The sequence below is a fragment of the Leptinotarsa decemlineata genome, unplaced genomic scaffold (genome assembly GCF_025532065.1).
Source record: "Leptinotarsa decemlineata unplaced genomic scaffold, Ldec_3_MD MMD2_tig00003557_RagTag_RagTag, whole genome shotgun sequence".
Taxonomy (NCBI): Eukaryota; Metazoa; Arthropoda; class Insecta; order Coleoptera; family Chrysomelidae; genus Leptinotarsa; species Leptinotarsa decemlineata.
In genome coordinates, this window is record NW_027412590.1 from 793,232 (window position 1) to 816,724 (window position 23,493).

Below are 23,493 nucleotides of genomic sequence, written 5' to 3' on the forward strand. Positions count from 1 at the left end.
ATAAAACTCGTTTTTGTGAAAAATTTATTTTTTTGCAGATTATGTTTTCAATTATTATTAGGGAATTGGTAATGCGTTATGAAGCAATTTTCAGATTCTCATTCATTTTAGAACTGATCTAATTTCTTAATTTGCTTTCTGTCAATTTTTATTTTTTTGAGTGAAAATCATACGTCGGACAAAGAAATACCAAGAGATCAAATTTTCTCAAAAATAAATGAAGATTTTAAAAATGATTTTATTTTGAAAAGAAAGCATTGGCGTAGTACTTTTTCCCCAAAAATATTCAATACGAAACCCGTAGGGATGCCACTGTTTGAAAAAATACAAATTTGTGTACATCAGAAAATGCGCCTTGAGGCATGGAAAATATGTACCAAATATGTCAAAGATGTCTACAAAATTATCTCAGTTATTATTAAAAAACTGATTATTTTTGAAAATTTTGCCACCCTGTATCTCAAAAGTTAAGGCGTTTAGGACATACGTCCATATGAAGTTTTTTTCTTAAAATGGGTCTAAGAATTACCTCCTTAAATATTAGCATGTGTTTAAGGAACACCCTATATATATATATATATATATATATATATATATATATATATATATATATATATATATATATATATATTTCCATATTTTTCATCCGCAACCAGGAGCCTGAAATATTAACAATGTATTTTTGTTAAACAAAATAAATTTAATTCATGGAGTAATCTAATAACACCACTCTATTCATCAAATACCATTTACATTGTAACACTCACAAGTTCACAGATCAATTATTTTTATCAATAACAACATTGTTTACCGAATGATTTGTTACATATAATGAGACTATTGGTCTGTATTTGTATATACACTGTACAATTTATACATTCAATATTCCGTATTTTTTATAAGAAGGGGCAATAATATTTTCAATATTGATTTACTAACGAAGCTGTTTTGATTCCCTTATCTGATAAGAAAAAACAGCTTCATAATAAAGCAAATAATATTTAACATTTCAACAAAACTTCCATATCAAAATTACTTCGGAATAACTAAATTGCATATTTTTTATAATGTATTTTCTAATGATATTTTTCAACGTAATTTCGAGATGAACTATTTTAAAACTACTTGAATCCAAAACTTCAACAATCGCAATTTTTTGTTCTTGATGTGTGTGCGCGTATGTTCCATACGCCATTCTGTATATGATATCAAGACAGGTCTCACAGGTGAAAATTATCTTCATCAGTCCATGGGAATGATGAAATAGTTATAAATTCATCTCAAAAGAGAACAATACAGAAAATACTGTTATATTTTGAGATTTTAATTTTTTTGAGAAGTATGAACAGATTTAAATCTGTGTAATGATAAACGTAATCGGGGTATGACGTAGTCGCGAAGAGAAATGCTCAAGTCGGAAGATCTGAAGTGAGTATATGTCATCAGTTCGGACTTCTATTGTCTAATATAATATTAATTGATTTGAAATCCCTGAAAAAAATAAAGAGCTTTTCGGTTAACCGAAAATAACAATTTTATTAAAACAAAAAACTGAAATAACAAGGAAATAACATACAAGCTACAATCAGAAAATAAAAAAATGGAATATTGATGAAAGCTGAAAATTGAAAAATATTATTAACAAAAATGAAAAATAAAAGTATTAATTAAAATATTCCAACCAAGTTACGTCACGACGTTTTGATTGTTAGTAACCACAATCGTTTTCGGGTGATAACTGGATTTATTTCTCCGAGATCTGACTATTCATAGGTCATTCGGGTGCTTTCACCTTTCACGTATCCCCTCTTTCCTCTTTCCGGTTCATTGGTTTCAGCGGGAGATGACCAACATTATGTTGATCAACTTAATATCAAATGGGCTCAAGCTGAAATCATGCACAAAAAGGAACACTGGTTTAGGAGAAAATTCAAGGAAGCCGCGTATTTGTTATCCAACAACGCATTTAGTCGAACTAGCGTAGAGATACGTAACATATGGAAACTTCTTATCAAGCGAAAAACATCCAACTCCCACCAAACGTTTATCTCCCGCTAAAACCTATAAATAGTCAGATCTCGGAGGAATAAGTCCAGTTATCACCCGAAGACGATTGTGGATACTAACAATCGAAACGTCGTGACGTAACTTGGTTTGGAATCTTTTGATTTTTATTTTTCGTTTTTGTTAATAATACTTTTTAATTTTCAGCTTTTATTTATATTTAAATTTTTTATTTTCTGGTTGTAGCTTTTATGTTATTTCCTTGTAATCTCAGTTTTTTGTTTTAATAAAATTGTTAATTTCGGTTAATCTCTTTTTTTTATTTTTTTCAGAGATTTCGAATCAACTTATATTATATTATACAATGGAAGTCCGAACTGATGAAATACACCACGAAACATTGTCAACTACCTTCATACAAATGAAGTGAGTATACTGGCCAAATATTCGAATTTAAATGAAATATTATGTAATATATAGTGGGAATATGAATTCCATATCAATCCACTCACTATAAATACTTCAAGATATTTAATTTTCTTAGTACATCGATTTAATTGAATTCTTTGAAACGTTTGATGATAGAAAATTGAAATTTGGTAGGATGCAGTAATATGATGTAAGGAATTGGAGCATTTGTCTTCAGGGAAGCTGTCCAAGCGGCTGATGAACTCGGTTTGGTTTTCGACACTGAACAAGATTATCATAACTCTGTCACCGAATTGGAACCCGTTCAGAAAAGGCCCACGTAAAAGCTGCAGAGTTCGCTTCACTCCTGCGACAACACAAGGAAAAGACAATGCATGTGATCTTCTTCAACAACTTCGAAGACTTCGGCACATCAAAGCACCTGACCTTCGCTTTCCTCAGTTCGAGTGGGCTGAAGTCAGCCTCCCAGACTTGTCTTAGGCTACCTCAGACGTGTGATGGGCACGTGACAGCCCAACGTACTTGCTAATAGAAAGCCCAGCATTTGGGGTCGTAGCCTATATACATCGACAAACTGTGCTCATAGGAGAGCTTTATTATCACCTACGGCACTTTTACGTTAATGACGAGACACCGGTATTGCCATACGCTCCAGGGATATTGAGTCCGTTGTGTGCAATGAGAAGTGCCGACATGATTGAAACTATTTATTCTCCACCTTCAGGTTCGTACGAGCTAATGAGCCTGATCATCAGAGCAAGACGATATTCGTTGTGAAGTTTTCAGCTCCCGGTAAGACAAACATCTCATACCATTTGCTACCGGTGAGACGAACCGTCATGCTCGTATGAGCCTGAGGGTGGATAATGAATAGTTTCAATAACTTTGGCAGTTATCATTCCACACAACGAGTTCAATTTTCTCCAGAGCGTATGGCAACACCGGTATCTCAAAAGTGCCAAATATGATAATGAAGCTCCTAGGACTGCATTATGTACTGCGACTAGTTTGATTCTGCGATGGTCTGATTCAACCAACATTTTATCTTTCACAGTTTTAGATTTTCTTATGCTAACTCACCCTATTTTGGTAGATTATACAGCAATTTATCTCAGTTTTTCATTTCTTGTCACTCATTTCGGTAAACGTCTGTCAGAAAACAACTACTTTCCTGGCTGGATATTGAATTATCTATGACAGAAATGTGAGCAAGATACCTCAAGGAGGTTAATCTCGCAGATGTTTCTTGTTCAACCAGCAACTTGAACTGGCTGAAATTATTTAAGTTGATTACCTGCAGACCTCGATATCGAGACTTTATCTCTCGTCACTACAGGAAACGTCTTACTTAGACAGCAAAGTGCCTGGAACTCGATTGATTTCAACACGGCTCCGCTACATATATGAAATTTTAACAAATATCAAACGTGAAAACTATCGAGGAGAAATATATTCGTATGAGAAAATAAATATTTCTAAATGAAATTCAGAACCTACACAGTAGGCTTTGGTGACTGAGTATCCAGCGTGGGATCAGCCGGAGTAGTTGTTTTTCGAAAGACGTTCAACAGAACCTTCTCTTTAGGTAGTTGGGAGAGATTTCATTTCAAAATATTTAGTTTCTTATACGTCTCTCATCGACGGTTTCCACGTTCGATTTCTGTAAGATTGGAAATACCTGAATTGATTTTCATTGCCCCTTGTATTTGAAGGGATACGAATTTTCCGATTGGAACTACTTCTTCAAATATGAAAAAATTACCGATGGTGTGCACTCAATTCAGATCAGCCTGTATATGGTTCACGCCACTGCCCTTTCATCAATGTTTCCTATAGAATACAAATATTTTTATAAATTTACTGGGACCCTCTTTATGCACCGCCTTGTATACGCATCTGAAATTTTCATCTGTTGATGACTGAACAACCCTACCAAAATTCCGTAATCCCTGTACAGTCATGATCAGGTAATGTTATGATAGAAATATAGATTGTCTAAAAATAAGGTCATGTACTAAAAAGAGGTTCACCACAATGACAGTCATGCAACCATTTTGTCTTTCACAATTCGAATTGCTTCTTCTGTAACGTGAATAAAAAACTATCAATCCAATCATTCATAATATTAAAACGAGGAAAAATCGTTCAATACGTTTGTCTGGTCTACCGGATGCAAGTTCAAGCCCTGTATTTTGTGAGATTAAGAAACGTTTAGTTCAACTTTGGGACTCGATATTAACTCAAATTTATCTGGGTAAATGTGTCATATAGCTTTCTAAAATGGCGTTAAAAAACTTTTGAGTTTTTTCCGAAGCTGAAAGGATTCTGAAGATACAAAATGATCTGGAAATCTCGTGAATGAAAAAATGGTTTTTATTCCAGTCAGTTATTATTTCATTGTCTTTGTAAGATTTTCAGTTCCTTCTCATAAACTTGTTTCATTTCATAATATAAAGTTATCGTGATAATCGAACAGAAAAATTCGATGTGGTTTTGACTTGACTTCTCGAACTTATTAATCAGAGATCAATCCTCATCAACATACACTTTATAGAAATGTAAGTTCAGTATTCTACAAGTACAACGTTCATAGTAACAATGAAAATAGAAGATGATATTGAAGTGGTCGACGACTTGGATCTCTGGCTATCGTCTGCCATTACGCTACTGGCGATGACTATTGGTTGTCCGGCAGCCGCCACACTAGACACTTCTGCAGAGCCACAATTCATTGGAGGCATTGTGTAGTTATCCAATCCTTGACATCTCAGGCGATGTTCTCCCAAACACGCACTATAGGCGATGGCATGAGGAATGTAGCTTTGATCGAATGTTCCTGAAAATATTTCATATATTCAGAATTCCAAAATTATTTTATTGAATATCTAACGTATTATCCGGTAGTTATAACTGGATACTTTGCGAATTAAGAAGCAATGAAATGTAAAATCCAGGCGTAATATTAAAAATATTTCAATGATGAAGTAAAAAATGATAATAATAATGAAAAAAACCTAAAATTATTGGATCTTTCAGATATTAATCTATATTTCTTCACAATCAAATCTAGTTATTTGATAAAACAAAAAACAAATAATGGGTGACCTCATTCAGTTATTTCAAAAATTCATCAATAGGTCAAGAAAGTCATTACAAGGAGTTTTTAATCCTGCAGAATACTGTTCATAAATTCATAAATTACCTATAATTTACGTATTTACTGAAAAAATCCTCACTTGTCAACGTATGTGACTTTCTGGAACTTCAACTTGCGTTTCCTTATATGACTGATAACCAGTCCGTTGCAAAGCTTTTTGTTAAATCATCTGAAAATGTAACTTTTAACGGGTGATGATTAACTGTATTGCCAAACATGCGCCAAACTAACTGACTATCATAAGACAAGTATAGCTGGGGCACCAGCCAAACTAATAATAACACTGATGATTTTCAAACATGACTCAACTTCTGACGGAAGCGCCAACCTCTTACGAAGGTTCGAAACTGTTGAATGCCGTCATAATTCATTGTAGTTCTGGCGTTGAATCTGGTCATTATTACGCATTGGTCGAAGACGAAACGGACTGGTATAGATTTGAGAATAGTCGTGTCACTAAATATTCTAGTGATACCTTAGATTTATTGGAGCCTTTGGAGACAGATCAAGATATTCAGGTGATGTGGTGCTGCAGGTTTTTCCGAGTTTTCCTGCAGCTGAAAAAACGAATGCGCCACTGGAATCAATCAAGTTGCCCCGGAGCGCCAATAATTTTTTGTTGTTATTTTTTCATACTTTCATCATTTGTATTACTTTTTTCTTTATTACTTCCGATATAGTATATATTTTTCTACGAGTATCTACGGCGATCAAAGAGGAAAATACATGAAATGCCGAAACTAGAAAAACTTTTGTATGAAATTTGATTTGGCGAGATGATTCTAAAAAAAGAATTTTTTGTCCCGAGCATTTTTTCACTGAGAATTATCTGCTGTGATGAAAAAGAAAAAACTTCATATAAATAATTGGAATACATTTTTTTCGACTCCATATTTCAGAGCCACAATCAAAAAAGTTGAGAATAGTTTCAATACTTCATTCAAATTATCATTTTTCAAGTAACTGTTCTGGTTTATAGTTTTTATTCAGCTGCCGAACGTCGCATTATTCACGATCTGACTACTGCTTGATAAGATCGCATCGGTTTTGATCTGATGAATTATCAGATAAAAATCAGAAATTCACAAGTTAGAATTTAATTTCTTCATCAGCAGTGACTGGCAATGATTAATTCGGGAAAGAAAATGATCCATGAAGAGAAAGTAAATGAAATAATCTTGCCTGTGAAAAGTGTAGTAGCTAATGGTCCGAGAGCATAAACCGGAACATCTTCTCCTCCATGAGTAGCCCATTGACGCGGAACTGCTGAGCCGTGCACTTGATTTCTATCCTCTGCAGCTGACGTCGTGTTCATCGGGACGATTCTAGGATTCGCGAATCCAGGACCGTTTCCGTACAGAATCGTAGTGTACGGTTGACCGTCCACATCGGAGACTTTGCTGTCAGGACCTATAGAAAATGTAATAATTGTATCAGGTTATCAGAGAGCATCGAATTGAAATTTGAGATACTCATTTTGATATTTCTAAAATGTTCAGTTGATTTCTAAATGTCGAGTTGATAGTCTATGGTCAATAAGCTGGCTACATGAAAATACTGCAGACATATGGCTGTGAGAGAATATTTCATGTAGTGTAGTCCAAATCGATATGTCTGCCTCCGCGAACCCGTAGCTTGAAAGGGAAAAACGGATCAAATGGATCGAATTTCGGTGAGAATTATAAGTAACATTCATGAGTTCAAATTATAGAAATGACTAGTTTTTCCCACGGCTTCGCCAACGTGGTCGTGATAGACCATTTTGAACAAATAGTTACAACATTTTCCTATCAACCCAAAACTTCAGATTTTCAACTTCAAAACTGATGACATTCAATCTTCAAACCCCTATTTTTCCCTCTTGGGGGTGAAACATCCTGATTCCCTTTTTTGATGCTTATTAACGCTCTATACAAAGAACCTACTTGTGCATCTCGAGATTCTAGGTCCAGTAGCTTCGGCTGTACAATAATATAAGGGTGTCAGTCAATCAATAGGTACCCACCTATACAATATTGAATACCATCAGCAACAAACTGAAAGGATCAGAATGAAATATATTGATAATCTTAATATTATAAATACGTGAAGTTTGTGAGGATGGATGAATGTTATGTATGTATTTATATTTATTTTCTTTTTCACGTCTAAATAACTAAACGGATTCAAATGTGAGTTGATATATAGGTAGATCATGACCAGGAATAACACATAGGGTAGGTTGATACGGTGAAGCGATTAAGACAGCGGGGAACAGCTAGTATTGTGTAAATGAGTACCTATTGATTTACTGACACCCTTATATTGATGTATAGCCGAATCTACTGGACCTAGAATCTTGAAATATGCAGGTAGGTACTTTGTGAAGCGTAAATAAGCATCAAGCTCTTTCTTGATTCCTGATTATCTCTAATCAGGAATTTCTACCCCCAAGGGAATAAAATAGAAGTTCAAAGATTGTATTGAATTACGTCAGTTTTGAAGTTGGAAACCTGAAATTTTGGGTTGAAAAAGAATATTGTGACTATTTGTTCAAAATGGCCTGTCACGAAACTGAATGTGACAAACTACGCCGGCGAAGTCACGGCCAACAGCTAGTTATTTATATTTCAGCTTGGAAAATACAGTAACTGAAATAATATGATAACTGCACTGGGTAACGGATAGCTCCGAGAATCGAATTATGTTATCCATAGAAAAATTCACAAAACTAACACAGCCGTCAACGACGACCACACCTATGCTGCCACGGATCATTTCCGTTGGTCTTACACTAGACGCTACGCGTAATGGCTCACACGTTGCGTCAAGTTAATCTTATCTTGAAAACTTTCGTCCATTTCACTGAGTGTTGAAAAAAGTTCATCTCTATAAAATACTCAAAACGAAAATTGTATCGACTCTCATGAGAATTTGACGGATATTCTAAAATGTGCATTGTTAAGAAGTATCCAATTCAATTGTAGTTATGGCTAGTTTTTTTTGCATATATTGGCTACCACATAAAAGGTTGATATGTGCTATAGCTGACTTTTATTCGAAAATATTTAAAATAAACTATCCCACGGTACATTATCTGCATGCAACTCCCCACACAGCACCAGATATTCATGGAATATTCCCTCTTTGTCATAAAATAAACGTATATATTCCAAATATTCATAGAATATTCTTGGAATATATACATGCCTTTAGAATATTCCTCAAATATGCATGAATTAGTATGTCAGAATTATTCCCGAAAGAATGTGCATAGAATGTCTATAAATCAATTATTCTCCCGTGAATGTTCTGAGACTATTGCCGATCGAATATACCATATGGTATATTTTCAGAATAAATTCCCACGGTATATTTTGGAATATTCTATACGGTGTATACTGGAATTTTGAATTATCCTATTCAAATAATTCAACATCATTGAAAACAAAAAATTTTAAGATTTTAATCGAATGCATAACCTAATGTATATAACCCTAATAGTGGTAACCAGTTTTTGAACTCAACGCAAAGATTCTGATAAACTGTTGCAAACGACAACAAAAATTTGAATGATCCAATAAATGAACCTATTGCATCAATAGATCGGTTTATTCTCATCGTATTTGTCTTTTTGTATTTGATATTATTCAACTACAAAGCGATAAATCCTAGAAACAGAGAAATGGGGAAGTAAAGTATTGGAGTAAGCCTTTCTCATTGGTCAATTAAAGTGTAGCGCGCGACAGTGGAAGCTCTGTTAAAACGGCTGCCCCTTAATGCTTGGCAGCTTTGCGTTGAAATCGACATTTGATTTAACATGGCCGTTGACATGCCAGGTTCGCGACAGGTTTGGTGTTAGTATCAAAATATAATTCTCTCATGTTCAGTGTACCATTTATAGTTTGGGGTTGTCCAATTTGCAGTACAGTGAATAGTTTGCTTTTGCATTTCCAAACAGTAGAGGTGCATATTCATTCTTTAAGCAAAGTGAGTAAACTGCAATAGTATCGATAGTAAAGTCATGGTGCCTAACCTACTATATCCCATTTTAGGTCCGAGGAGAATTGCTGTGTGAGATTTGTTGGTTTGACTAAGTACATGTTTCAACTAGAGAGATTTCAGTTGTGTATGTTCAGTAGAGAAAAGTAAGTGAATGACACACTCTTTTGTATCAATTATTTTCATAATATCCATCACTCTATTTCAAAAGGAAACGGAGCGGTACCTGATACAGACAGGTGCGCCAAAAAACTGAAAACATAGTATTTTTCAGTGAGTGCAAGTTGCTCTCCAAGCGATAAAAAGTTGTAAATGTTCATGAAGAACCTATGAGAAAAATTTCTATTCGATTTTTATTTCAATTTCATTGTGTCACTTTCAAATTATGATAATGAACATTATTGTACATTTTGTTTCAGGTATCGATGTTGAAACACTGGCTGATGCATTGTTGGAGAAATATCAGAAAAACTCTTCTGGTGAGCCAAGTTTGGATAACTTAAAGTTACTGAAATTCATTGAAGAACCCATCATACCATCAATTTAAAATTACTTAAATACTAAATTAGTGGGTTTATTTGTTGAAGTGAGAAATCTATATCTCCATTTTTTTATTTTTATTTATTTTTTTTCACGTTACATAATGAAATATGTTTTTAGCAAGTCATTTTTGGCTTTACATTCAAAGTTTACAAGTTAACATTCACACAACATTTACAAGTTGAAATTTACACAACAATCACATATGTAAAAACTATGAAAATCAGAAAGAAGTAGTGACTTCTATGTTACCACAAAAATGTGTTCAGAAGTCATCGACAGAATAGAAGCAATGCCTCAACAAATAATTTTTCAATTTTCTGTTGTATGTGTTCAGACTGAGTTCTTCAAAATCTTGGGGCAAAATATTGTACAGAAAGTATTCTATAGAATTTTTTTGCGACAAGTGAAGACGAAATCGATTTATTCTGATGTGATGAGCGTTTCGTGTGTTATGTTCGTGGATATGACATTGTTTCGCCAAGGATTGTTTTTTCAAATGGATTTCAATCAAAACGTAATAAAGAAATAGAATTGGCAATAGCATAATTCTGAGTTTTTCAAAATAATTTTGACAGTGATCCCTGTATCCAATATTAGCCAGCACTCTCAATGCCTTCTTTTGCATCCTAAATATTTGAATTGAATGACATGAATTTCCCCAAAGTTGTACACCATAACTAATATGAGAGTGGAAGAATGAAAAATATGAGGTTTTTAATTTATTTGCATTAGTGATTGGCTTCAATTGAATGATGAAATATTTAATCCAGTTGTTTTGTTTCTCTTCAAGATGATATTTCGAAACAGAGATCCTTAGAAACAGCAAAGAGAATTTCATTCTGAATATGACACAACAGCACCTAATTAAGAGAGATTATGGTTTTAATTTTCGTCACGATGTTCTGTAAAATGAAAATAAATATACATGCTTTTCAGGACTTCGCTCGTATTCAACAACTCTGAAATTCATTTTGCCGGTACCGAAATTTCTTGGAAATTAGGTACCACTATTCGGTAATGAAATGAATGCAAACATGCCATCCAGACGTGATATTTCAAAGATATAACTCCCAATAAAAATATGTATTTTTTATGAGTTTTACGTAATTTTATATACAGGTAGAGTAGGTGACTATAAAAACAATCACCGTCACTTTCTTGATTTATCAAATGATGAAATAGATATGAAAATTTCTTTCAAAGAATCTGTGTCATCTAACTCTGGTATATCCACGAGAAAAATGTCATACATACGTAGAACGAACAGTGTCCCACAATCAGCTTGAAATAAATGGGAATGTTCCCTTGTGAAGCCACAAATTGAAAAAATTCTCTTGGTGCATAGAGCAGATACCTCTCACAGGGTTTTTCAGATTGTTTCTTAATTGATCCTGATTGATTTTATCGATAGCGCTATCCCAATTAACAACTCAGGACCTTTATAGGAATTGTGGAGAAGAACCGCCTTCAAGAATGGAAGAATGTGATAGTATTTTTCTTGAATTTTGGAGCCTGATGTATCAACTAACTCATAAGTGACTACATTGGAAAAATTAACAGGCGTGACCTAGAGATGGCGTTAGTTGTTTGAAAAATATAACTGCCTTAGAAATTACACAATCTAGACGTTCGAAGTTCGAAGACGTTGTGTTGTTTGATGTTTGTTTGACAGCCATCAATAGGGACCTTTCCGATGAATTTGTGAAAATGGGGAAAATTGGTCATCGTACTGTGGTACAATACTTCAATTTGAAAGGCTTCAGCCCAAAAAATATAAAAACTGAACCGGTTTCTACTCTGGCTGAGTCTGCTCTTTCGTTTACAACAGTGAAATATTGGGTAGTAGAGTTTAAAAGAGCCGTGCAAGCTGCCAAAACGAGCATCGCAGTGGTGGACCAAATGAGGTGACGAGAAACGGTGAAGAAATTGCACAAAGCGGTACTGAATGATCGTCGACTGAAAGTATGCGAGCTAGCAGACTTAGTAGGCATTTCATAAAGGGCGATACATCGTATTTTATCTGAAAATTTGGACATGAGAGAGCTCTCTGCAAGATGGGTACCGCACTAGCTCATACTCAAGAAAAAACGGTATTGTTATTCAATGTTTGAATGGACGTAAATGTTTTGGAAGGGTTTTTTTTTCTTTCATTTAGTGTCTGGCTCATAGAAGGGGTGTATTATCCCATTTATATTCCAATTTTGCACGCCACACACCTGAGGTAGAACTTTTTACATTTAACAATTAGTTTTTCAGTAATTAGTTTTTCAGTTCTACTCAAACGATAGTTACTCTTAATTGTTCATAATGTTTTATTCTGTTTCCAATTATTTCTGAACTGTGTGTAGAATTTTTTTATATGGATACCTGAATAAAAGCTTGTACTCAAGAATGAGAATTCTCCATTTGGAGATTGCACACCATCCCCTCAGATAACACGAAATCTCTCGACTATCATCAGTTGTCAAAGTGAGATAATTCATTTCACAATTTTGGTGATTCATGGACGGAGTGGCATCTATTGTTGAGTGAAATCATATTGTTTTGTAGATCGAAATGTATTTTCATCTCCAAAAAAATTGTAAACTGAGATGATCACTGAGGTGCTTATGTTTACATAATTCAATATCAGGAAAATTTATAAAACACTCTTTTTTGATTTGTATTCCAATAGTAATCAGAAATGTAGCTTGTAGATTTTAAGATAACCACTATTGTGGTAATACGAAAAAACCGGTCAGATATGAGAAATTTGTGAACGAAACTTCAAAATACCTATGATTTTGTCCTGGGGGTAGTGACAGATTTCAATTTTGTATATAAGAAGAGGTGATTGTTGAAGGTACTACGGTCATTTGTAAGTTATTACAAAATAGAAAATCCTCGAAACAAATAGATTTTATAGTTATAAAATGAAATACTATGTTGAATTTTACATAACTGAATGAGTAGAATCATATGATTCCTACAGCATTTTACCTGGCACTAGGTACTTCTCAAAACTTGGCAGATTCCGTTCATGAATAACTGCCTTATTTAAAAACAATGACCTATCTAGGTTGAAATAGGTTTCTTAGGGAAATTATCAAGAAGGATGGAAGAAACTGGTATACTCAACTTAAACCTACAAACGACTCAGTTGAACTTGAAACCAACAATTTAGAAAGGCGACTTGTTTCTGTTATTGAAATTCGATTTTCACAAATTCTTTTCAGCTGAAGTTGCTTTTATTGTAGTCCGAAGGACTCCGACCTCTTTTTCATTCATTTGAAAAATATCATAAATACAAACAGAATGAGGATGTGGATGATAATACACTAGAGTGAAGGATAGTAAAGAAATTCATTGTAAATAATGAAATGGTAGGGGTTCTCCTAACTGACGGCAGCAGACTTCGAAAGTGACTTTTGAGTAGAAGCCTATAACTTCAATATTCAAATTAATTGCTATAAGAATGAATATTCGTGAATATATGGTCACAATATGTGATTTAGAGTTTTCTGTTTAAAAATAATTGAGCTATTGGCTCATCCAATAATACTTTACACAACTAACTTAACCATTCTGTTTCGAAAGTGACCAGCAATGAATTTTAAGCTGACTGCTGTCAAAAAGTCTGGTTAGTATCGGTTAGGAAGTAGTTATTTTTGGAGTATATGTTTCAATTATAGGAAGCGATCTCACATGCGTGCCTTGAGCATTTAACGTCTAACAATTCTCTTTATTGTGTGGACATATGTGTTAATATAATTGAATGTATCAAATTATCAATTCACTCCAGACTCAAGACTTTCTCCATTTGAAGTCAGTTTCACTCACCTCGCCGCCAACTGAGCCATCATATGTCTTGCAAAACAGGGTTGCATAACAAAGCACATTGATTGACTTTTTTGTTACCATATTCCTTTTTCAACTGTGCAGTCAACAGTTGAAGACTTACAGCATCCACTCATGAATAAAATTCCATTTCAGATTTGTAGGTATAAGCTCTTATACATAATTATCTCACAGTAACAAGAAAAATAATGCATCACAGCAACAATTTCAGAATATATTTCACCTTGTGTATCTTATTGAAATAAGTTGAGATATTTATCATAATTTCTCATTGATATTGTGTGGAGTTCATAAGTGCGGACGTGAATAGTTCCCCCTCTCCTTTTCAACTTTTAACGGAACGTGAATTGATATAATTTTTGATACTATTTGTGTTGCATCACCCGTCGTCGAGAGAGCACTATCATTCTTTTGCCTTTCAAACAGGAAGAGGGTTTTATGATAGCTCGTTTGGTGAATATTTCAATTAACTACATATTTTTTTCAAATCTAATTTGATATTCCCGAGCAGTTTCATATTAGATATAATGATTCGCAAACAAATGCTACTCGAGAAACAAATGCTACTCGAGAAAGCGCCTCGTATTCCAACCATGAGCTTTGGAGTAGACTGTGGTTGTGTAACATACATTTGAAATTTCACTAATACCCAGGAAAATCTAAAGATGTCACATCTGTTGATGCACCAGGTTATTTTGAGGAACCACGTGAAACTAGTTTAGATAATTGTTATCTAGCCACTTTAAAACCAGCTGGTCATAGTAAAGAGGAACCTCATCTTTCCAAAACTTGATATTACTCGAAAATACATTCCAATCTGACAATTTTGCAAACCGGAAGAGCCCAGTTAATCACCGAATATGACGCTTCTAGATGTTTTCGAAGGAATAGGTAATATCTAACGTAAAATGCAAATATCTTGCAATTATATTACTCTGAGAAAATTGTATAATGTAGTGTTGCGTCTTTATTTGTAATTTTCTGTTTTTATTACTATTATTATTGTTGGCATGGAGCGACTTCTAAGGGCGCATGCTCAAAACTCAATTGAAGTATGCTTATCTATCTAAACCAGAAGAATAGTGACCTACCTACGATCTCATGCTAAGTACGCTACGTGAATCGCTATTATTTTTGCTAATTACTTATTTCGCCGTGTGTGCTCCAGACTCTTTGTCATCTTCGACTGTTTGGTAACTCATTTTAACTTCCCGTTTTGTTGTACAATCCAGTGAAGTTGAAGAAAGAACACTCCAAGAAAGGGCCCTTTCAGAAGCAGGGATTTGTGCTAGGAATTCGGTGAATTCGCTTTATGCCACAATTCATACAGTCCACTCTTGTTTTCATTTTTATTATTTTTTAAGTATTCGAAGACGCGACATTGGTCCATCGAACCGAGATTGGTTTGAAAATATATTTTTTTTTATCAATACATTTTTTTGTTTTGATAACGCTCACAGTTCCATTCCATTCATTCAGTCAGGCGCAAAGGAGAGTTGAGAGATCGTAGTGGGGATATCGCAGTATACAAACACATCAGGTGTCAGTTGTTTCTTTATCACGAACAGTGAATCTATAAAAAAAGCATTTGTTTTTCTCTTCATTTTATCGCATTCGCTCAGATTGTTTACAATTTGTACTGGCTTAGAGTTCAATAATGGCAGATAAATTGAAAAGGTACAAGGCTTGGCGGACTAGCGCACTTAACGAAATTTATTCATTGCAGGGAATCGCAAATTTGGCAAAAACTAATAAATCTCAACATACTTTGTTCAAAATTAGATATGCTGAGATAGAAACTCTCAGAGATGAATTCATGAAACACCATAATAATATTTTGGTTAGTTTATCTAGCGATCCAAACTTTGAGCTGGATCAGGAAAATACTTCAAAGGAAACATTTTTAGAATCATATTATGATATTCGCACAATATACGCAGATCTATTTGAAAATAGTTTACAATTGAATCAGACTGTTGAAAATACGAATTCAATTTCCGATAATTCGCGCATAAGGTTACCTAAAATGGAACTTAGGACATTTTCTGGTGATTACAAGGAATTTCCATTGTTTATTGATCTTTTCAACAATACGGTTCATAATAACGGATCACTGAATGATTCTGAAAAAATCAATTATTTAGTATCGTGTTTAGACGGACCTCCTTTAGCATTAGTAAAGATGCATCCTTTAGAAGGACCCAGTTATGCAACTGCATATGCAAGTCTTGTGAAGAAATATACTAATGAAAAATTCAGAGCTACGGCTCACTGGAATGAGTTAGAAAATTGTCCAGAAGTTGATTGTGAAAATCCAATTTCGTTTCGACATCTGTTGGATGTTTTTTCAGAAAATTTATCCGAGTTGAGGAAGATGGGTCTTCCTATTGATGAGTGGAGTTTTATTTTGGTTCAAATGTTGATTAAGCGTATTAATCCAGAAATGATGAGAGATTTTGAGCGAATTCATTGTTCTACGTCTATTCCAAAATACATGGATTTATATAGTTTTTTGGATAAACAATGTACCGCCATTGAAGCTTCAGCTTTTTCATCCACTTCAAAATCAAATAAAAGTTCAGATACCAGTAATAAGTCAAGTATGAATTTCCGCTCTAAAGGTAAAGGTAATTTTTCAAAAAATGCTTCATTTTTTGCTAAAACTGAAAAACGCATTTCAAATAATCAGTGTCCACTTTGCCAGAGCAAACATTTACTATATACCTGCCCTAACTTTCTTGAGAAAACTGTTAAAGATCGCTATAATCTTTGTAAATCGTTACATCGATGTTTCAATTGTCTGAGCAATATGCATGATATTCGGACCTGCAAGTCAAATGTCTGTTGTCGGTGGTGTAATAGAAGACATCATTCTTTGTTATGTTTGATGGAAAAATCAACTTCATCAACGCCTCAAACCCAAACATCTACATCTAATTCTACTGTTGGCAACACGCCTGCTGCTCAAGAAGTTGCTACTGTCAACTGTGGGTGTGGATTTACGAAACGCAATTCAGTGGTAATGTTAGCAACAACACGCGTTGGAATTTTGAGTAATCGAGGAAATTATCACAATTTTCGTGCTTTATCAGACCCAGGCAGTCAAAGTACATTCATTACTCAGAAAGCTTTCAACAATTTAGGCTTACCAAAATATCATTTGTCTTTGGCTGTGCAAGGATTAGGTGAAACTAAAACTGTTACTAGTTCAGGTGGGGTAACATTGTGTATCAAACCATATAGAAAAACTTCACCTGTATTTACAACTGATGCTGTTATTTTACCAAAAATATGCGAAAAACTTTCCTCCACCAATATTTCTATTCAAAAATGGCCACATATCTCCAATATTGAGTTGGCAGATCCTAACTTTAACTGTCCAGGTCAAATTGATCTTCTATTAGGCGCAGATATATTTCCAAAAATTTTGTTAGGAAATCATTTGAAGGGTGGAAATGGGGAACCGTACGCTTTGGAAACAGTATTTGGTTATATTGTAATGGGTCAATTCAACTGTGACGCTTCGCCTTCACTAAATTCATTTTTTTGTAAGATCAATTGTACATCTCTAGAAAACAATATTAAAAAATTTTGGGAGCTTGAATCTGTTCCTGATGTAACCTGTTTATCACTAGAAGATAAGCTGGTTGAAGATTTATGTAAAATGTCAACTACAAGGGATCAGTCTGGGCGCTTCATTGTTTCATTACCTTTTCGAGACTCACCCCCTGTATTTTCCCGAAGTAGATGTCTTGCAATCAGGAGTTTTTTAGCCCTTGAAAAACGTTTACAGAAACAACCACATATATATAAAGATTATTGTTCATTTATGCGAGAATACTTAGACCTCAATCACATGGAATTAATTTCGGAAAACAAAGTACCAATGAAAAGTTATTATATACCGCACCATTGCGTAATTAAACCTCAAAGTTCAACAACAAAGTTGAGAGTAGTGTTCAATGCGTCTGCCCGTGATCCAAATGAATTATCACTCAATAATTATTTATTAACTGGTCCCAAATTACAACGTGATATTGTCACTATCCTGTTAAATTTTCGCATACATAAATATACCCTATGTGCAGACGTGCAAAAAATGTACAGGATGATTTTAATCACTCCCGATCATCAAGATTATCAACGCATTATATGGCGTTTCTCGCCATCTGAACCTCTTCAAGATTATAGACTGCGCACCCTTACTTATGGAATTTCAGCCTCGCCATATCTGTCACTGAAAACTATTCAGCAATTGGTGGCTGAAGATGGTGCCAATTTTCCGCTCGCATCTGCTTCTTTGTTGTCCGATTGTTATATTGATGACATCGTAACAGGTCATGCGACGTTTGAAGGTGCTTTACGTCTTCAAAAAGAGTTGATAACTCTATTGAAGAAAGGAGGCTTCGATCTACGTAAGTGGTCGAGCAATGAGCCTTCCCTACTGTCTCATTTACCAAAATCATATTTAGACACATCTCCAATTTCTTTTGATCAATGCCAAGAAAACCTCCATAAAATTTTAGGATTATTTTGGAATTGTTCTGAAGATAACTTTTCATTTTCAGTTGAAGTATTGAATAGACTCTGCACGAAGCGAAATTTACTGTTCGAACTTGCTCGTGTATTCGATCCATTGGGAATTCTTGCCCCTATAACGTTTTCAACAAAATATCTTATTCTACAGTTATGGGTTTCAGGTTTGGACTGGGACGAAACTCCCAATGAACGAATTATTCAATATTGGTCACGCTATAAAGAAGAATTGAATTCACTGTCAGGAATTCAATTACCCCGCAGATTATTACACAATATTCATTTAGAATGTGAACTACATGGTTTTTGTGACGCTTCCGAAAAAGGTTATGCTGCTGTCATTTATTTTCGTGAAATACAAAATCAGAAATCGAAGCTATATTTTGTCTGTGCAAAATCTAAAATTGCCCCGCTCAAGCGCATATCTATTCCATGTCTGGAGTTGTGTGCTGCTGTACTCCTCTCTTCTTTAATGTCATTTGTCCTTAGTGTATATCAAGGTAAACTTAAATTCAGTTCTATTTGGGCATGGACAGATTCGGAAATTACTCTTGCATGGATTAAAGCTTCTCCACACAGATGGAAAACTTTTGTGAGTAATAGAGTCACATATATTCAGGATAAAGTGTCGCCTGAATTATGGCATCATGTTGATTCGAACGAGAATCCTGCTGATATAGCATCTCGTGGCCTTCTTCCATCTGAGTTGCTAAATCATCGTCTATGGTTTCAAGGACCCACTTTTTTGCAAAATTTTCAGAATGAGTGGCACAAGTCAGATTTGAAAATGTATACCACGCATGAAGAGGAACGCAAACTTGGTTTATTATTAGTAAATCGATCACACTATTTGAGCGAAATATTAAAAGATATATCATCATTCGGAAAATTACAACGAATTTTAGCATATTGCCAACGATTCATTTTCAATTCGAAAAATCCGAGAAGCAAATTGTCTGGTTCTCTTTCCTCTAAAGAGCTTCAAAACGCAACGAAACTTCTTGTTAAACATACTCAACAACTAACATTCTCAAAAGAAATTGAATCACATGATTTTTCGAAGCCGCTCAAAAAATTGAATATATTTATAGACAATGAGGGACTTCTCAGAGTGGGAGGTAGATTAACAAATTCTAACCTATCTTACGATAAGAAACATCCGCTCCTTTTACCTAGTAACTCAGATTTCACTTATTTAATTATTGAACATTTTCATAAAAAGTATTTCCATGCAGGAATACGAACTGTACAATTCTTACTATCTCAACAATATTGGATTTTGGCATCAAAACGCGTAATTCGCAAAATTTTGTCTCGATGCATGGCATGTTGGAAGACGCACCCTGTATCATTACAACCTCCCATGGGGAATCTTCCTCTACCACGCATTTCACAAATTAAGCCGTTTTCTAACGTTGGTGTGGATTATGGCGGTCCACTTTTTATCACTATGAATAAACGTAGGGGATCAAAAACTATCAAGGCATACATATGTCTATTTGTATGTCTCGCTACAAAGGCGATTCACATCGAACTCGCTTCAGATCTTTCGAGTGACGCATTTTTAGCAGCTCTTCGCCGTTTTGTAGCTCGTCGAGGACGATGTTCTTCGATAAGCAGTGATTGCGGAACAAATTTCATTGGAGCTTGTAGTCAACTTAAACTTTTACAAAAGGCCGCGTCCTCTGAGAATATTGAATTTCACTTCAACCCCCCTTTAGCACCGCACTTCGGAGGTATTTGGGAAGCGGGAATCAAATCAGTGAAGAGTCATTTGAATAAAACAATCGGAGAACAGGTTCTGACATATGAAGAACTTTATACGGTGCTGGTTCAAATTGAATCATTATTGAACTCCCGTCCATTAACACCTTCAAGTTCAGATCCTAATGATATTTCAGTTCTAACTCCCGGCCATTTTTTAACTTTAGAACCCCTGTCTGCCGTTCCTGACTCCGATCTCACGTCAACTCCTTTGAACCGTTTATCGCGCTGGCAATTACTCCAACGAATCCATCAAGATTTCTGGCGTCGATGGAAAATTGAGTATTTGCATACATTACATCAACGTAGCAAGTGGATTAAACCGATGACTCCGGTTGCACCGGGTACATTAGTTTTGATAAAAGATGTTACGCCCCCACTCCAGTGGACTTTAGGTCGAATCACTACTTTGAAACCGGGTAGTGACGGAATTTCCCGTGTTGCTGTGGTCAAAACAAAAAATGGTACATTAACACGACCTTTGGTCAAATTGTGTCCTCTACCAATTGAGGAGACAAATTGATTGAAATTCATTCTTTTCTTTCAACTTGAATATATTTATTTTTTTGACATTAATATTGCTTTTTTATTTTAGAAAATTATAATTTTGTTTCGAATTGGAAAATGCATATTTAATCATATGCATTTTGGGGGCCGGTAATGTTGCGTCTTTATTTGTAATTTTCTGTTTTTATTACTATTATTATTGTTGGCATGGAGCGACTTCTAAGGGCGCATGCTCAAAACTCAATTGAAGTATGCTTATCTATCTAAACCAGAAGAATAGTGACCTACCTACGATCTCATGCTAAGTACGCTACGTGAATCGCTATTATTTTTGGTTTAGATAGATAAGCATACTTCAATTGAGTTTTGAGCATGCGCCCTTAGAAGTCGCTCCATGCCAACAATAATAATAGTAATAAAAACAGAAAATTACAAATAAAGACGCAACATTACCGGCCCCCAAAATGCATATGATTAAATATGCATTTTCCAATTCGAAACAAAATTATAATTTTCTAAAATAAAAAAAGCAATATTAATGTCAAAAAAATAAATATATTCAAGTTGAAAGAAAAGAATGAATTTCAATCAATTTGTCTCCTCAATTGGGGAGAATATAACATTTAATTATTGATTTTTGACATTACTTCAGATTTCGTTCAAGGTTGAACAGATGTTGTCTCCCATTTCATTCCAGTCACGAAAGTCAAAGACAAGCTTATCAGTGATCAAGCGCAAGACTATCTTTTCTGGTTTACTGGATTTATCTCTGAGCGATTATGTCATCTGCCTTGAAATATGAGAAGAAAAATTTGACATTTTGTATTATGACTTTTTTAACCCTCAAATTTATAAATGAAAACACATATTGAATCGGTCTTGAACACTTGTAAAATTAAATTAATCCTAGGACATATCCAATGGACTGCTGCAAACTGTGTAGAGGTATATCTGTGAAAATATAAATAAATAAATGGCATGTTACAAGTTCATCAATAAAAATTAACACAGGGTAGTTACATCCTGATCACATTGCCTTGCAAATGGACTAAAAATCAATTAAGTGAAAAATGAAACGTTACACTGAAATGGTTTATTATTGTTTACCTTTATTTTAAGTTCATTTAACTGCTACTCATTCTTTGGGTCCGTTATCATCATCATCCAGCAATCACTCTACATCATGGGGTATGTCATATTTATATCATAAAATTGTGTGCTCAAAGTGAATGAAATGAGAATGTAATGCAATCATGAATGATGGCCTTCTTGCACTGTTTGCACTTATTGTGAAAAATGAGTATTTTCAATGGAATTTTCACTTTGATTTTCCTTGACTGATACCAGAATACTGCTCTATTCCATTGAATGTAGACGTACACTACCTATATCATATAATGTAGTGAAGGAATATATAGTGCACTAGTTGTTGCCCACGGATTCCCCGCGTCAGATTTGGTTTGTCACATTGAGTTTCGTGACATAACATATCAAACAAATAGTTACAATATTTATTTTTCAATCCAAAACTTCAGGTTTCCAACTTCAAAACTGATAACATTTATTCAAATCTTTGAACCCGTATGTTTCCCCTTGGGAGTGGAAATTCCAGATTCTCTTTCTTGGTGTTTATTTACGGTATACAAAAAACCTACCTGCATATTTCAAAATCCTAGGTTCAGTAGCTTCAGCTGAACGTTAATATAAGAGTCACAGTTAATCAATAGGTTTCCACTTATACGATATCGAATAGCTTCAGCAAAAAACACTGAAAGGATCAGAACGAAATACATTGTTAATCCTGCTCCTACTAATATTATGAATGCGTTCAGTTTCTGAGGATGGATGAATGTAATGGATGTATTTTCGTTTTTAACTTTTTCGCGCAGACAGCTCAATGGCTCCATATGTAAATTGATATATAGATAGATCATGACCTGGAATAACACATACAGAAGGTTTTCACGGTAACGCGGGTAAAACAGTGGGGAACAGCTAGTATTGTATAAGTGGGCACTTATTGATTGACTGACATTCATAAAATATGTTAATGTACAGCAGAAGCTACAGAACCTGGAATCTTGAAATATTTAGGTAGGTTCTTTGTATAGTGTAAATGAGCATCGAGATAGGGAATCAGGAAAAATAGGGGTTTTAAGATTGGTTTGAATTTTATCAGTTTTAAAGTTGGAAACATGAAGTTTTGGGTTTATAAAAAATATTGTAACTATTTGTTCGAAGTGATCTGTCACGCAACTCAATGAGACAACTTTCAAAATACATTTACTCTAAAAATGTGCCAACTGCACTGAGTAATCTTTAAGAATCGAAATATGTTACCTATAAAGAAATTATCAAAACTAACACAGCCGTCAACCACATCTGCCCTCGCGCGTCTGCCCACGCTCGGGTGACGTTCTCGGCAATGACACTTTATTGCTTAGACCGTCCCTCTACCCCCGGACATCGCTTCACGTCGCCTTATGGATTACTACGTTGCGTCAAGTTATTCTTTCCGTGATTACTTTCAAACGATTCGTCGAAATAACTCAGTGTAGAAAACATTCTTTAATAAATACTAATAACGACAATCGTATCAGTTTTCATAAGAATTTGACAGATATTCCAAAATGTGCATAGTTTAAAAAGTATCCAATCCAATGTAACTGTACGACTCACATGATGCTAACTTGGTTAGCATAACAGTTTAGCAAAACTGTCTCACAACTCCCGTT

At 34.6% G+C, this 23,493-nt stretch overlaps 1 protein-coding gene across 1 annotated transcript in view; it reads right to left on the minus strand.

Moving 5' to 3' along the window:
* Nucleotides 1–4,965: 4,965 nt before the first annotated feature.
* LOC111512315 (alkaline phosphatase) overlaps nt 4,966–23,493 on the minus strand; it is a 952,023-nt gene continuing 933,495 nt past the window's right edge. The window contains exons 9-10 of the mRNA XM_074178167.1: nt 6,773–7,000; nt 4,966–5,269 (exon numbers count right to left, since the gene is read on the minus strand). Of these exons, the coding sequence (XP_074034268.1) occupies nt 4,998–5,269; nt 6,773–7,000 (500 nt within the window). The 3' untranslated portion in view covers nt 4,966–4,997. The remainder of the gene's footprint in view (nt 5,270–6,772; nt 7,001–23,493) is intronic.